General features: G+C 39.9%; 1 protein-coding gene across 2 annotated transcripts in view; it reads left to right on the top strand.

Annotated features, from left to right (window-relative positions):
* The window catches only part of ctnnd2a (catenin (cadherin-associated protein), delta 2a), a 243,303-nt gene that overhangs the window by 92,424 nt on the left and 132,905 nt on the right, over positions 1-17,974 (top strand). For both annotated transcript variants that reach the window (XM_056433619.1, XM_056433618.1), the window contains exons 4-6: positions 12,083-12,117; positions 12,335-12,439; positions 16,385-16,557. In XM_056433619.1, coding sequence (XP_056289594.1) covers positions 12,083-12,117; positions 12,335-12,439; positions 16,385-16,557 — 313 coding nt within the window. The remainder of the gene's footprint in view (positions 1-12,082; positions 12,118-12,334; positions 12,440-16,384; positions 16,558-17,974) is intronic.

Genomic DNA, 17,974 nt, shown 5'->3' with positions numbered 1-17,974 from the left:
CAGTATTTTACCAACATAGAAAAAGGAAACAAATAAGCAATGTAAATGGGTAGGTGGCACTGGGACCTAAAGGGAATGAAGGGAGCAGGATATGAGAGTTTTAATACTCCACTGACAACGATAAATGCTGCTTTTTGTTTAAGTAAGCTCAGCCGACCATCTCGTTTACATCCACTGGATATCTTTAGATCAGACTTGGAGTGACAGAGAGAGGAAGTGAGAGAGAAAAGATAAAAACAGATGTGAGGGAAGAAGAGAATGGATGGGTGAGAATATAGAAGAGGTTAAGTGAGAGACTGAGGTAAGAGATGAAGAGTCGATGCAGGCAAGCAGAGATATTTCTCAAATAATATTTATGGGCAAAAGGACAAGCTGGAAGCCGAGGCAGTAATGAGGTGAATGTGCACACGGAAATGAACATGCAGGACTTATAAACATGGCTGCTTCCAAGTTCTTGTCCTCTTACTGATGTCCTCAAAAGAGTGCGTGCCCGAGGGCCTCATAAATCTGTGTGTGTGTGTGTTTGTGTGTGTGTGTGTGTGTGTGTGTGTGTGTGTGTGTGTGTGTAGGAGACAGAGCGAGAGACAGAGAGACTATGAGTGCAAGTAAGAGAAAGAATACGAAAAAGTTTGTCCTCTCAAGGCGTCGTACCCTGAGGCCAGATGAATCAATGCCTGGAGCAGTTTGAGAAGAATATTTTATAGTGGAGTCTATGTGGGCGATAGGTTGTGTGTGTTTGTGTGTGTGTGCCAGTGGCAGGTTGTTTTGGTGTCTTATATGCTTGCACACATCTGTGCCCGGCCTCTTCTTTGCACTCACTTAAACATTGTGAGCCACACCAACACTTTGGTCTAAAATAAATAAATAAAATAAAAAAACTGTTTCCAAACTTTGTATTGTGCACTACTACCTCTTGTGCCTCCGTGAATACCAACACTTTTAGCAGTTTGAAAGCACACAAAAAGACCAGTGATTGATTGGATTCAATCATGAAAACAGAAAGTAATGCATGCACTATGTTGTGCTGTGCTGCACAAAGTATCATATTCCCACAAAGACTTCATAGAGGATTTAGATTAACACAGTAAAGCTTGCAAGTTTATTTCCTGTGGGCCAGGGGTTGGATGTGGAGCCATAATGGGAAGCTGTGATTACACTTTTCATTGTGACTTTTATCACCTGCTCTGGATGCTCCCAAATCGAGTTTAGTTTGCATTGTAATCCAACGAGTCAGTCTGTATCCTGGGTGGTGAGAGCCACTTGATGATTTAAAACATTCATAATCCAGATGTCTTCCTGTGGAGATTCATTGTGTTTCATCTTGTGTATGAGAGATGCAAAGCGTAGGGTAAGTGGGACATCCCATGGGAACGTACATTGTTCACATATTATCCCTACATGTATTTCAAATCACTTTTTAATGTAAGTGTAAGTTTGTAATATTTGTGTAGTCATGTAATATCTATATTTGTTTTTGGTCTCTTTTTAGTGTTTTTTACTTCCAGTGCTATGAAACTTAGACTGGAATCTCAATAAAGCATTAGCACACGTCACACTGAAAAAGTAGTCATTATCCCTGTGAAACCAACCCAAGCAAATGTGTTCAAAAGACATGTTTGTCTGAAATGGCTTATTTGGGTTTTATTGTATCATGTTTGCTTTTGTATTTTTCATTATCTTATTTTCCATTACCTTCAATCTGGGGATATTGTGATCTGCTCTGAGGGCTCAGCCCTCAGGTACCTCTCCTGGCACAACAAAAGGCTTTTTCTTTGCTGTCCAGATGAGACAAATCAAAATAAAACATAAAGCAAAGAAAGTGGCTGTATTGTAAAATGATGGTCAGTTTTATAGGAGGAGATGCAGTAAAAGGTCACTTTTTTCTTCCTTTTCCCTCCTTTGTTTCATATTGCAGGTATGCCCTAAGGTTTTTAGAAGTGGTCAAAGCATCACAATGAACAGGGATAAAAGTGAAGAATTCGCAAGAATTTGTTAGAATAATAGGTCTTGTAAAAAACGAACCTCAAAATGATAAATACATCAAATAGAACCAATCAAGAAATAGAAACCCAGAACATAGAGATGGTAGACACTATTCCTGGCATTTACTTGATATGTTACTCTTTCAAAACAGAAATCAGAAAGTTTCATGAATAACAATATAATTTACCCTTTTTTCCCTCAGGTACCACTGTCATTAACAGTCTTTCTTATTATTGTAATCCCATCCTCTCAATATCAGCAATTTGCTAGAAGATGATAAATAAATAAAACTTACGGTACAATTCATTTAAGATACCGGTTGACACAGTATGCAGGTGTCATTTCATGGTTATGGCACATTAATCCATTTCACTCAGAAAGTGAGGTGTTGACTGCACATACATAGTCATCTTTAAACTTAAAGAAACATCTAGTACAACATCATACAAAAAATACTGATTTGCTGTAATCAATAAACAGAAGGGCAAGCTGTAGGCCTGATAACAACTTCAATGATGTCATGCATAAAGTAAAATAATCCCCTCTGCTATTACATTTATTGGACATAATTTTAATAACTAAATTACATTCCTGGTTAAGCAATGAGTGTAAAATCAATGGAATGGCATGCTTTCTGTGTTTGTGCATATGTGTGTGTGTGTGTGTGTGTGTGTGTTTGTGTGTGCTTTTCTGTCTGTTTGCAGATACAATCTGAGAAAATGGAAAATAAATTAACTGGAAATAACTGCCAATAGTTTACACACTGCCCGTACAAGCTTCATATTTTAAACAGTCGATTTTAACATCTTTTTTGTGCAAATGTTGACTTTTACACATTTGACACCCATTGAAAACAGCCCGCATTATGCTAAGAATCAACAACTTTGAAAGGGTAGCGGAAAAAAAGACAGGACAATCACACACAAGTTAGCTGCACCCTGTTAGCCATATGGCCTGTGTCTGTGTGTGTGTGTGTGTGTGTGTGTGTGTGTGTGTGTGTGTGTGTGTGTGTGTGTGTGACATAGTGATATATTGTAATAGCCAGATCAACCAGCTCCTCTCCCTTTGCCGGTTAATTAAAACCTCAGCCTCAGGGTCCCCACTGTCACATCACATAATTCCCATCAATCAATGAAACATATACATTATTTGCATACATACCTTCATACATGTGTATAATTAATGTAGGCTTAGAGAACAGCCTCATTATTGTACACGCCTACACGCTTACCTAGAACATGTTATTTGTGTAATAGATTCTGGACATTATTCCTTTTAAAGCGGTGATACAGTGATGTGTAGCGTCAGCTTTCTATATCATTAATTACAGCAGAGGGATGTGAAACAGATGAGTGATCGGTCCAGCAAGGCATTAGTATACAGTACATCACTACCCTTTTGTTTTCAGACACAACTTATTGGACTATGTGAGAATGGGTTGAATGGGAAATGGGAAAAGTAAAAGATTAAATGCATCCCAGGAGCTTGCTATTGTCAAGAGTACAATGTGTCCACTTACAGCCTCTTTAAAATCAAACAAATGCCATATTGAGAGAATAAATCATCTCAAAGTTGAATACTTGAAGCATATTGGCATGCAAAGTATTTGAATATTGCGCATAATGTTTTGAGTCAAGTCACGTTTTTGATGTTAAAAACTCTGCCGCTCTTCAAGTGGTTTCTCCCGAATTGTGAAAATTCAAAGTACGGAGCTCACGTTGAGCCTTTACGCCAATCACACAGTCAAGCAGTGACAGCTCCTATGTGGTGTACGATTACACGTGTAGCTGTGTGTGTGTGAAGCCACAGAGTATTGGTCATTGGTCTCATGGGGGCCTCAAAGAGAGAGTGAGTGTAAGGAGAATAACCTCTCCTCTCCCTGTGTGCTCAGACGACTACTGTCCACAGACACAGACACACTAATATATCCCTCCATTGGAGGGGAAGCTGCTGAGAGTGACTGGGCGACTCCCACTCAATCATTGGTTGATTATCCTCCAGGGGATGAGCGATTTAGACCGTCGATTGCTTCAGCGCCCAAAGTTCTGTGATGTCCTATACACCAAAGACATCACACTACTGCCCTTGAGTGTGAGTCTGTGTGTGTCTGTGTCATATTGACGTATGTGTTTGAGTTTCACAGTCCCCTGGCGGGCTGCAGGAGATTACTATTTATTTAGTGGACAAGATACAGACGGTGGGGGGATTTTGCTTGTTGTTTAAAAGAAATATGACTCGGGGAATCACATGTACACATGTGACATGCTTACATGGGTAGACATACATTACATTACATGTCATTTAGCAGATGCTTTTATCCAAAGCGACTTACAATAAGTGCATTTCAACCTAGAGTACAAACTAAGAACAACAAGAATACAGGAAGTAACATTTCCTCAACATAGTCAAACTACAAAAGTACCATAAGTAAGAGCTATTTAAGTGCCACTGAAGTGCAAATCTGTGTTTTAATCCAGATACAAATGGGACGTACCTCCTTCCACCTCGCTGAAGAAACATATGTGTGTGGAAGTAAATTGAAGGGGAAAAGTTATGAACGTGTTCCATCACTGTGTGAAAAGGATATGTCAAAGTGGGAAACCAACTCATTTCTTTGGACAACATGAGATGTTGGATCTCAATGCAACAGAAGATTTACATTGAAACAGGGAATATGATTGGAGAGCATATTCCACTTTATAAACAAGGCGTTTTCCAAATGTTCTGATGTTTTAATCCACACTGCTGAAACCTCAGTTAGAGCCAGTGACAGTCACACATGTAGAATCAATCATCATTGACTCCCACTGGGTGAGGCCAAACTGTCTCTCACTGTGAGCCAGCAACGCAATTGGCAAATGATGATTACTGTGTGTGTTTTCATTTCTTTGCTCTCTATAATCTGTGTTTATTCCATGCTGTTATGCATGGTGATAATAATTAGTTTTACCTGGATCACAGTGGTGTGTGAGCATTCTCATTGGGGTTAACATCACATATCATTTTTTCTTCAGCTGTAAACATTTGAAAAAAAGCATTTTCTGTGGAAATACAGTTCTTATAAAATACGTACAGCCACTATGCTGTAGAACCTCTGTTGATTTGTTCTCGGAGAGCTAATGTTTTCTGAGTTAAGTTTTTGCGGGCCAGCAGCATGAGACATCATTTTTCCTTTCGACTTTAATTTCCTTGCGTACTTAGCAGCCTGTGGTATTATTATTCATATGTAAATTGCGACTGTTATGTTTTCGTCGTGGCTAATCTGTCACATGTGATTATGGTTCAGTTAAGGAGGCAGTGCATGGCTTTCATTTAATAGTGTAGATGGATTTGTACAATGTTATTTTTATTTGACACTACTTTACCCTTTACCGACTTTTAACTTTACTTTACACCTAAAAATAGAACCCTCTGAATCTGTTGAACAACACAAGGTATGAGAGGGAGGCCCATCTATTCGTGGTATATGGATTCTCAATGTATCAGCCTGCAGCTTTTAATTGATTGCTTTAGTAAGTCTGTGTCTTGATTAACTCACTACTGAACTGCCGGCTGTGCACATGCATCTAATACATTTTCCCTTATAGGTCTTCTGAGTCTCTGCTTGATTTAAAGAGCAAAGTGTACACTCCTTATAAAAAAGAAGTCAAACTTACAAACCAATGGACACCACAAACCAGCCCTTACATAATTGTGTACTCATTTTATCAAAGGTGAGGCAAAGGATAGAATACTTTAATTTGGAGGATCAAGCTGATCGGACTATTATCTAAAAAAAAACTTTATGTAGCTCAATGAGTATATATTACAATTTGTATTATAGTGTTCAATAATCATCCAAAAGCAAAACCTTTTCATACAATTTCATAATGTGTGCAATAGAGCTTTTAATCTCTAGTTCAAAACCATGTCATACTAGTCTTGCTGCAGTGAGCCATTTTAGATGCGTATACATATTAGACAGTTCCTGTCTGCATGGAGTACAATAATACAGTTTCAGGCCTCCGGTCCCTGGTGAATTATGCATGGAGGTATTCTGTCATTATCGGTGCCGGTGCAAAACTGCGATATCCCACCTATCATAATAGCTATAATGGCTTGGTGATTTAGACACACGCAGCAGATGCTCCTGAGTTAAAATGTGTAACCAGCAGGTGCTGCTCATAGTGAAAGCGAGCATTTTGTGCCTGTGTGTGTACACACAGACACACACACACACACACACACACACACACACACACACACACACACACACACACACACACACAAAGGGGCTTTCTAAAATATTTAAGTTGCTGCAAATTGTTTAAATTGTATGATGAAAAATGATCCTTTTTTTAAAGAAACTTAGAAGTCCTCAGTTGATGAAAGTCACTGAAGGAGCAGTCCTTCTCCAGGATGTATAGTCGACGTCTAATCTCTGTTTGACAGATCAGTATTTTCCTATATCTTCTTGCCAATGTTTCAAAGCAAAACTATCATTCATATTTTGAAAATGAAACTGTTTCGTAATTTTCTCTTTTACATAATGTTTAGAAACAATTAATAAGAAGTAGTGACATGCATCTTTTATTTAAACAAATCTACGGACATGACAATATGTTTTGTGTGTGTTTGTATGTATGTGCGACCTGCATGAGATTAAGGCTGAACGATAACGGAGTTGTTCTGTTGTGGTTGTATGTCTTCCATACACACTCGTCTTGGTTAAAGATTGTAGGCTAAACATCTGCAAAACAAGTGTGCGCAGGACTTTAAAGGAGCTGGGAGAGGAGCAACCTGCAGAGAGTTGAAACGTCTCCATTGAACTTGTCAATACCATGGCACATTGTTTTTTTCTTTTTTTCGGAATAGGGTTTTTTGTTGCAGCTGTCAGTAGTCAGGTTTTAAAAGTCAATTCAGTGAATACTTTGACGAGACAATTCTCTTCCAGCCCGACTCAACCGTCACTCAGCTGTCATATCCACAAAAGTTTGTTCTCAGCCTTGTTGTTAGCACAATAGACTGCTTTCTGAACAGAGTATCAGAGAGCTCACACGTGGGTATGTACACACACATGCACACACACACACACACACACATCCAGAGAGACAAATACTGTATGTAAGGAACGTATTCATGCATACACAAAAAAACATGTTGCTTATCAGCCACAATGTCTTGACATATTTGTGTGTGTGCCTTGTGTGTGATGTAGTTTTGTGTTGATTTCATTCCCTTCAGTCACATTGTCATTTCGCTCACTCCCAACACAAAGCCAAATTCAAATCTCTTTCTCAAACACACACGCACCCTTCCCTCCCCCATATCCTGTGCACACCATAAAATCCCACTCCTCTGCCTTGATTGACAGATTACCATTATAGTGTCACACTGTCATGCGGAAGTACTAAACTATTGGTATGACAACCAGCAGTGGGTATATACTGTAAGAGTCCATACGACTGACATATCTACCAAAGAGATTGAGTGGTTCATGAGGGAGTTCCAAGCCCAAACGTGAGTTGGCACAATTTTGCCTAACATGTCCTTGCATTTTTCTCCCTGGAGAGAATCAGCTATGTCACATGGAAGCTCATACAAGTCTCACAACACATCAGTTCTCTGGTTATGCACTGTTCAATACTAAAAACTCAGTTACATGTCTTCATACTTCCCTTCACTCTGCATTTGAAGATATTCTCTTTGTAATCAATGCATTCAATGGGTCAGTGGAAGTGTCAATGCTCAACAATGTTTCTGCTTGGATGCTTGTGAACCCAACAGGAAATATTTCACAAATCAGTGTCATGCTAAAGGGAAAATTGGATTGAAGATATATCATTTAGAAAATAGCATTAATACCATCTCCAGTATTTAGTGTATCGTCCCTATCTTGCTAGGTAATCACAAGACATTTCAATGAATTAACATCCCTTGTTCCACATGACAACAATATATGGATTCATGTCTTTAAGGATATGGTTTTCTGAGCGCTAGGATTGGTCAATGTCTGATGTGGCATCATGGTCTGTTAAGTTCTTGCTGTTAAGCACTGGCAATAGTAAACTGCACTTCAAACCTGCCATTTGTTGGATAGCAAGAATATCTTTCACTTCAATGTTTGACACCTTGTGTGTGTAGCTGCTTCTTGTATGTGTGTATCTGTATCGGTGTATGTCTATTTACAATTGTTATACATACTGTATGTGTGTGTGTGTGTGTGTGTGTGCACATACAAGCAACTAAAAGGCCATTCAAAGTTTCTCTTTGCTGAATTTGCAGCTCAATGCCTTACCTGTAGTGTGCTTGTTGTATTATTTCGTACATACAGCCACCCTGACAGCCTTATCAGGACGGGCATGTGCTCTTAAGTGCCTCAGTCGGTGAAGGGAGGCTGCGGGAGGATTTGAGCACAAGCTTGTGTGGCAGTGTGAAACTCTCTAAGCTTCGGACTAATGAGTCATGAAGGCTGTTGCTGCTGGGATCCCTGTTTGGAGGTTACTGTGCTGTGACCGTACACACACAAACAACATGTTGACTTTAGCTTAAAACTCAACTGTCAGTTCTCTATGCTTTTCAATGTTTTCAATTTTTAGAAAAATCTCGTGAGTCGAAGTGTAAACATAACAAAGCAGTATTTAGTGCACACACACACACACACACACACACACACACACACAGTATATAACACAATACTGTCGTTAATCTCTAATTGGTAAATAAGAGTATTTCTTTCACCACAGGGCTACTCTACCACCAAAGAGTTTGTTTGTTTGTGTTTACGGCTTATTTTTGTATGGCAGTATTACTTTGAGTCTCCACATTCCCATGAGAGTTAAACACACACACACACACACACACACACACACACACACACACCAATACACAAGTTCGGACTTTCGTGGGAAACCATATTTATCTTCCAGTCTATATTTTTTCTAATGCTAAATAGATTGTGTGGTTCTGCATACTTCTGGATTTCCCGGGGAACGGTAGAGGACGCTGTCTGTTGATTTAAGCAGTGTGGCAGTTGAGAGGGGAGTAGTGAATTTGAAATGTCTCTTTAATACAGGATCGCTAGAAGAGAGGCCCTGCCACACCGGTGTTGTGGCATTGCAGGCGAGAGTGTGCAGCGTTGTGGAATAACAGAATTCTTAAAACTCCAACTCCTGTCTATCCGCTCTCTCTCATGCAAAGTCTTTATTCTTTCATTGATCATTTTCTGCCTAATCAAGTACACTTTAACAAAGTGCCACAATGTTTGCTTCATTATCCTGCTGTATATCATGCAGGCACATGAACGAACAGTTCCTCCACCACCTTGTTATCATTCTCCCTTACTGTTGTCTTTGTGTGTGGTTTGTTTGTGTGAGTATATGATACCAAGGCATATACCTAATCTCTCTCTCTCTCTTACTCTCTCTCTCTCTCTCTCGCAAAATACATTAGTTCAGTTTCTGCAGCTCAGTATAACAAAGTGTAACATTGTCCCTGAGTCAGCTGTGTAAAACAAGTTGTAACAGCAAATTAGATTAATGGCAGTTTGAAGATAAAGGTCCTTTTTGCTTTTGATAGATTACTTTTTATGAAACTAAAATCAGAAGCATAATACAATCTTTCAAAATACAGAGTTCAATCTACTGTATAATAGAGAAACTGTGCCTGGCCCGTCTCAGAGAACGTGCTATCCCTCAGCAGAAAAGCTGTGCTCAGCCTTGTGAGTATTTAGTTTGAACATTTTCTGTCATGCAAAGAATTGTCGAGAAAATTCCTAATTCATATTCAGACAGTCAAACTAATTCACAAAGAGAAGCTACACAATGCATAATATTCACCACAGAGAAGCAACTGGGGATTAATTGCCCTATTTATATTTGCTCCGCTTGTCCAGGCATTTGAACCAATGACCTTTTGGTCACGACCCTGTGTTAATCCTTCGGGCTGTTGCTGCCCTAACACCTAACAATGACAGTTTTATTAGCCTATTAAACTGTAAACTCCTTAAGTTGTTATTGTTGCTTTTAATTGATCCATACTTACTGACATCAGTCGAAGTCAGTTCCAGCTGAAGACAAATTGATCAAACAGTGTTAATTCTAATGTAGTCAAATGAGGAAACGTCTCCATCGAGCCGTTGGCTTTATTACACAAATTCTACAATGACTAATTTTGATTGCATTCTTTTGTTTCTGAAAAAAATCACTGAACTACAAGGAAACGTGTCGAGCACTGTTCAAGTGAGAACATTTAGAGTAGGCGGGTGGGCAGGTAAAAAAAATAAACAGTGCAGTTACTGTCGTCTAATAAAGTACAAATACTAGCCGATTGCTTAATTCAAGTGGATTTGGCCATTGAACCTTTTCTCCCACGTTGCGGTGATTTGATAATTTAGATGATTCAATTTCTACTTGTAGTTTGTAACTGATCAGACTTTTCCTGCATTCATGCCCGTCCCCTCTTTCGGGCTGCAAAAGTGCATCACGGTAATAAGCAGTTAAACCATAATTACTTTCACAGGATGAGCTTCATTCTGAGAGCGTAATTAAATTGCAAGACAAACAAAACTATTAACTGTAGTCCAATAGTTAATATTGATTCCTATTTGGATAGAAACTAGAAAGCTGCAGCTTTTGCTCCTTTGTTTAAATCTAAAACCACATATGGAACCGCTTTGAGACCTCGGTTCAGTGGCTTTTAAGCGCTCCTGAAGCATCCATCCGTTCAGTACAGACCAAATCTGACCTCTGGTATGTTTGTCACGCTTTGGAACCAGCTGTCCTGTCAGCAGCACCGGTCCTGATGTTCTGCAAGGACAGTAGCCGGCCGAACCGTGTAACACGCTGACTGAATACAAAAAGCTCATTGTACAAAACTTATTTTTCGACTAAATTCAAACAACACGGTTATTACCACTTACCTGTGATTATCTTTTCCTTTACAACCTCCCCCCTTGCTTGTCTACAGCATGCACTAAAAGACATGAATGCTCCAAAAAATAGGCTACTATATTTAATATCAAGATTTATTCAAACCAGTCAAATCAATCTATGAAACCTGTTTAGAACATGCGCTGGGAGACCGTTACCATTTCTGATCACTGAATAAATAGACATATCAACACATGTTAATGTATTCGCTCATAAGCCTCAATACGCTTGTACACACATGAAGGCACACAATCACTTTAAATACAAATTAAACAATAACACCCAAGGTGCACTCGCACAGAGACCAACAATTAGAAAGTCGGGCATATGGAATACCAAACAGGCGAAATGGGCCAAACGCAGACACAAGCCAACTAGTCTAGACAGCCCGCCTAATGGTGTGGATGAAGTCAGATGAAAGACTCTATATGTATCAGTCAGTCTGTCCGTGTCTGCATTGATCACACAGCAGTCGGCTCAATAATCATCTCCAACTTTCTCTTTCTGCCTGTCGGTTTCCTTCTACTTTCTCTTTGTCGTTCTCTCACCGTTCAACCCCCCCCCCCCCCCCCCCCCATCAAACAACGCTCAATTGACAGCCATGAAAAGAATGTGGAACCAGTGTTGTTTGCCACGTGTGTCCGTGGATGTGTGTGTGTCCGTGTGTATTTAGGTGTATAGTTTTTACAACACTATCCATGGAAAGAAAGACTATAACCTGCATTCACCGGGACTCATTTTGTGAAATGTTAGATTTGTAAAAGAAATGTTCAGTATTGCAGCTGTTGCTGTCGAACAAATTACATTACATTTATTGGCAGATCTCTATTTTCTATTATTCTGGTGTTGGTTTCTTCATACTTGGAATATAAAATAAATGTAGGTCATTTGCAGTGTTGCAGTGTATGGTATACATATTTTACAAATATAAAAATACTGACATTCAACTTTGTGCCTCATTTTGGAACGCCCGTACATGTAATGCAAATGAGCAGTGAGATTCAACAGGTCTTGTCTTCTTTTTAAATATATTTTACTGAACTTATTTTTTTTGTAAAGCGCCTTGGAAGCTCTATTGTAATCTGCCTTTTTAAAAAAAGATTTCAAAAATACTGCCGGTATGCTGCAACTTTCTTGTATGTTATTGTTGTTATTATAATTTTAATTAACTATATTATCTTTTTCTGCAGTTCAACAGATGAGCAGTTTCGCTGGCACACTCAAGGTAAAGTTACCTATGAACGTTTGTACAGACACACACACACAGACACTCACACACACTCACACAGAGACATAATCACACTCTCAAATACATATCTGAACGTCTAAGTGCTGAGAACAAGGTCAGATTTTATAGTCAGTCTGCAACTTTCAGGACCACAAGCATGACTTGTTCTCGCTCACCTTCTGCTTACACACTCATCCTCTTTTCCCCTTCACAGCTGATGGACAAAAGGATATTGAGGAAGAGCTGACCACTGGTTTGGAGTTGGTGGATTCCTGCATTCGCTCCCTCCAGGAATCAGGAATACTCGACAGTGCACCACGTAAGTGTACTTATCAACATCATTATGTGCATGTGTGTGTGTGTTTGCGTGGAGTAAAAGGGATATAAACTTATTAATACAAAGTGTATATTTAGATTACAACTATTTAAATACATTTTTTGGTATTGAATTGACTCAGACGAGCTCATAACGACAAATCCCCAAAAATTAAATTTCAGTCTCAGTACAAACGGAATTTAATTTGACTTTCAAATAATTATGTTTTATTACATTTGTTAAAGAATTTGATTTTTAGAGAGAGAATTTGTTTACTTTGTTAACACATTATGTATCAAAATCAAGGTCTGCTCAATAGGCATTTCAGCAAGGGTAAACAAACCTTTTACTGCCTCAAAAGGAATAGAAATATCATTCTTAATTGTCATGCAGTCTCCCTGTAAAAAGAGTTACTATGGGGGAACGAATATCCAGGCAATCTTAATAAAACCAATGCCTGTGGTTGGTTTCACTACGGAATGATTATAGCGTGTATTGTTTGGTAATTATTTTTGTTTTCTTGAAATGAGAAAATGTACCCTTATTAGTCCCTTCGGCCATTTGATATCTAGCCTAAGTGCAGCAATTCCCTGTGTTAATATAGAGTTCCCGCTCAGATTTAATTTCTATTTACACTAAGCAAGTTGAGTCGAGGGAGGATTTTGCTCCAGATTAGACATTACAGTTAGATTAACCCTTGTGTTGCCTTAGGGTCATTTTGACCCGAATCAATATTACACCCTCCCCCCGCTTTAGGATTAATTTGACCCCATTCAATGTTTAATGTCGGTGTTCTTTCGGTAGTCAACAAACAAACATAAAGTGCCTCACACTTAAACTTGGAAAACAATATTAATTCTAATAATTTTCTGGAGGTTTTAATTGCTGGCGTCAAATTGAACCCAAAGGGTAAAATATGTTAGTAAATATAAAGGTAACAGGAGGGTGAAACATTGAATCGGGTCAAAATGACCCAAAGGCGGGGGGAGGGTGTAATATTGATTCGGGTCAAAATGACCCTAAGGCAACACAAGGGTTAAGTAAGTATTTCAAAATGTGAACATATTCTTCACGGATTCAAATTTAGAGCAAAGCATTTCCACGCAGGGTAATTTGGCTAGCGTAGTCAATTATTAAATATAGCTGACTCCAAAACCAGTGGCTTTGAGGCCTAATTCCTAACTACACGTGTTCTTCGAAAGGCAGATACAAGTGTAATTGCTCCTTTGATGTGTAGACAAACGGATCACGGCCAGGTGGAGGCCACACCATGCTGCTCCTGGTTTTCTACCAACAACCGTCCAGCTCCAAGCAGCTTTTCCATAGGCCTTGTATTCTGAGAAATCAATTTAAACTGCGATTGAGGGGCAGTGCATGTATGAGATCTACTAAATGTGCTTGGCATTTTCTTTGCAAGTCATTGATTTTGGAACACTGCACATTTCACTTATTGTCTGGTGACCTTTTTGATAGTTGACATTGCTGTAATGGATGGCATTTTAACAACAAGCTCAGCCCATTTCTGCTTGACGAGTGTACTCGCATATTATACTGCTATTGGGATTGGCCGGCTAGTGTGGAGCACATACTGTATGTTATACACTGGCACATGCATCTGCTTGTACAGAGCACAGATCATGAGTTGAGTATCGAGGATTGTTCAATCCCCATGGACACAAAAATCACTGGTAAGGAAGAAAAAAAAAACTGGTTTGAAATATTTACCCCAAGTCCTATTGGTAAGAAATAGGTTGCATGTCAAATCTCATGTAGAACAGTGAGGAGATGTGTCAGATAATGTGATTGTTATCATGTTTGTAGGAAGTGCTTGAACACCCTGTCACTCTCACTCCTGCTCCCTCCGAGTCCAAATAGATGCCACTATGATTGTGAACACTCTTATTGAGGGTGCTCTATCACAGTTACTGTGGGTGCTCCATTCCCATTTTGCAAATAGGTTTCTACCAAAAGCACTACAGTGTGTGTGAGTGTTGGTGTGTGAGTGTGTGTGTGTGTGTGTGTGTGTGTTTCCCCCCAAATGGCAGTGCTGCAAATAGCTTAGTGGCAAATAGACAGATTAGTGACATGCCGCTGTCTTCAGTGAAAGGTGGCACAAAACGGGGAGGCTTCTGCCTTGGGCTGGTACTATAGTTAGTGAGGTGTCACAACAGAGCCACAACATACACATACATAAGTGCTCAGGGTCACAACCTCACAAATATGTTAATATCATGAATCTAATGTACTTCTCAAATACAGTACTGTGGGGCCCTGGTGTATTGTGCCATCTTAAACCCTGGTACAGGTACAACCCCCTGTGTGTTTGTGGGATATCCGCTGGTGAATATAGACGGAATGAGAATACGATGCTCATAAGTTGACTGAGCAGCTGAACAGAGACTCGTGACAGTGGTTTTTCATTTCACCCTCTCACTCATACAACCATAATACCACACCTGAATAGTAAACACACATAGAGTACTGACATAAACACATGCGCGAGCACATGAGCTCCACAATACAATAACAATTCCCCCATCGACCAGCCTGACGACTTTCCAGTCATCTGACCGTACAGCACGTCACACGTATGGACCTTGAAAAAGATGCACACAGTTCTTTGTCACACAGCGCACACAATGTAACAAACACCAAGGCCGCGCAATGAGCTCCCACTCAGTCTGCGTAACTCTAAGTGCTGTTTAATAATTCATGAAAAGAAAAGGATGAATGGAGATGAGAAAAGACAAGTCTTTTGAGAAGGCAAGAAGCAGAGGAGTTGATCCCGCTTCACAGCTCACAGACTACAGGGAGAAATGAATTCTGGGGGAAGAGAGAGCGAGAGAGGGGAAGATAAATTGAGAGAGCAAGCAAACCGATAAGGGAGAATAATAATAGAGAGGGGGAAACTAACATGCAAGTGAGCTCTGGGGAAGACACGTATTGAAGACTTAAAAAGACATATTCATATTTAGAAATCTGCATTTTGGAAAGTATGGGGAAAAAACAGAGACATCTTAGTTTTGACTTCCTTGTACTTCATAACTGTACCTACACATATTTATTTATTTATTCAGAAAAGGTAAAATTATAGACTTAATGAAATATGTATACACCGAGTAGTGAACAGGTCACAGACCTAACCGCTTTTCAATAATACCAAACCACGCGTACAACCACACGTGACCTCTAACCCATAACGGCTCACACGAACGTTACTGGCTATCGAGAGGTTTCCAACGGTTCTTTTCGGTTCAACTCATCCCTCTATACACAGCCGGGAGAGGGTTCATCTAAACACTGCCTACTTCTTCCCAATCAGTATGAGCTTCATGTGCACAGCATGGGAATGTACGCCAGCCAATGAGATGTATGAGGCCGTATTCTAATATTATGCACAGCTTACGAAACAACTAAATAAATAAAGCAATGTTAAGTGATTCATAACCAGAACTTCCTAATATCTTAGACAAGGGGTCAAGTGAAATTTTTTTCTCACGTTGACAAAACAAGGTAAAAAGAAACATGTTTGGGGAGGTTCAGTGTACCATCTATTACAACTTTCCTCTTCTCAGCCCTCCTGCCACCATCCTCTCCATCTCCCTGCTCCTCCTGCTCCTCCTCCTCCCATTCTATCTTTTACTCTGTTTCTCTTCCCCTCTGCTAATAAATTATGTATGCCATCTCCAACTCACGGAGTGCTGCACTGCTGCACTATCTGTTCTAAATTGCTGCTCTCTATCTCTCTTCCCCATTTCACTCTTCGCCTCTCAATCGCTCCCATTCACACACCCTCTTTCTCACTCTTAATCTCTCTCTACTCACTCTCTCACGCTCCCTATATATGGACGCGCACACACACACACAAACACACACACACACACACACAAACTCAACTCAACCATAACGACCCAACCATACACGACTCCTGTCTCTCTCTATCGGTAGGACCGGCTCTTCTTTCCCAGAGTTCCTTGCAGCTCAACTCCACCCCGGAGGCTTCGCTCCAGTACTCTGCCAGCTACCATAGCAACCAGACCCTCGCCCTTAGCGACAGCATCTCCGCAGCAACTCCTCAGCGCAGCGGGCAGGTTGGAGGAGCCGTGCACAGCTACAACCAGGTAGGAACGACTGCTGTACATGGACGATAACGAGGGGATGACGAAAACAACATCACATTATAACAGTCCATTTGTGTGAATTCAAGTGTCTGTTCTTAGAAAACTTTACAGTGCACTGATGGCCAGCAAGTTTAATAATTGGCGTCTAAGTAGTCTGTAACTTACTTTAAGTGAGTTCTCCACTGTGTATAGGTTCATGCTGCATAGTGCTTTTGCTCATGGACAAAGTGTTTAGATGTACTGTGTATGCTGATTTTCAGATTCTGAGTTCCTCTGGTATTCTGTCACAAACTGAGTGAACATTGCCCTTCTTTTTATCTTGCGAGGTGCTTCTGCAGTCATATGCTCTCTCACCAAACGTGGATTTGTTTGACATCACAGTTGGGTCCAGTTGTTCAGTGTATATATTTATACAGAATCTCATTTTGGTATTCTTACTGAAGTGGCTGAGTCACTTCAACTGGCTTTTAAAGCAATCCATTGCACAATTTTCTGTATTTGGGCGTAGGTGAGACACATTCCTCAAAGCTGAAATCAGATGCTCATAGACCAAAATAAGGAGATGATTAAATGCACACAGAGACATTTCAGCAGGTGTCTTGTTTATAAGGACTTGAGAAAGAAAGCTGAAGACAAAGTCACATATTAGTCACATCCGTTTGCTGATAAAGAGCGAAAACCCACCTAATTACCGTCCAGCCTCCAGGAGCCAATTATTTCCAATTTTCATGTCCCTAATATTTCAAAGGTAATACACACAGGGATGTGTACTTTTAAACAGAGACACGCATATATCTGCCTAATCAATCAGCACTTGCAGTGCTTCATTTAAATCTATTGCCAGTGTCTGGGGCAAATTATCCATTGATGATAGATGGTTATGAAATGAAAGAAAGACTAACTACTTAGGGTCACTACTTATATACCAGGTTATTATTTAACAAGGGTTAAAGTTATTTGCCAATAGCTTTGTTGTATCTTGGCAATGACCTGCACATGTTTGTTTTTTGTGTTGTGTTAGTTTCTGATTTGCTGTGTGTGTATTTATTTGTTTGGGAGTGTGTCTGAGTGTGTGTGTGTGTGTGTGTGTGTGTGTGTGTGTGTGTGTGTGTGTGTGTGTGTGTGTGTGTGTGTGTGTGTGTGTGTGTGTGTGTGTGTGAAAATCTGTATTTGTGTGTTTGGGAACTCATGTTCCAGTGTCTTCTGAAAGAGAAAGGTGAGGGACGTAAAGAGATGGTTTCTGAGAGACTTCCCATTCCTTCTCTTGATAAGTATGAAATAATTGAGGCAAACACCAAAATAAAGAAAACAGATGGAGATGGAATGGGCAGATAAGGCAAGGGGAGTTTTTGTTGTCTGTAGTCTGAATACAGAATTATTTCTCGTGCAGTGTTCCCGTGCTATAAGTTGTCTATAC

The sequence above is a fragment of the Pseudoliparis swirei genome, chromosome 16 (assembly GCF_029220125.1).
Source record: "Pseudoliparis swirei isolate HS2019 ecotype Mariana Trench chromosome 16, NWPU_hadal_v1, whole genome shotgun sequence".
In the NCBI taxonomy this organism is placed as follows: Eukaryota; Metazoa; Chordata; class Actinopteri; order Perciformes; family Liparidae; genus Pseudoliparis; species Pseudoliparis swirei.
This window is presented reverse-complemented; position numbering and strand designations above follow the sequence as displayed.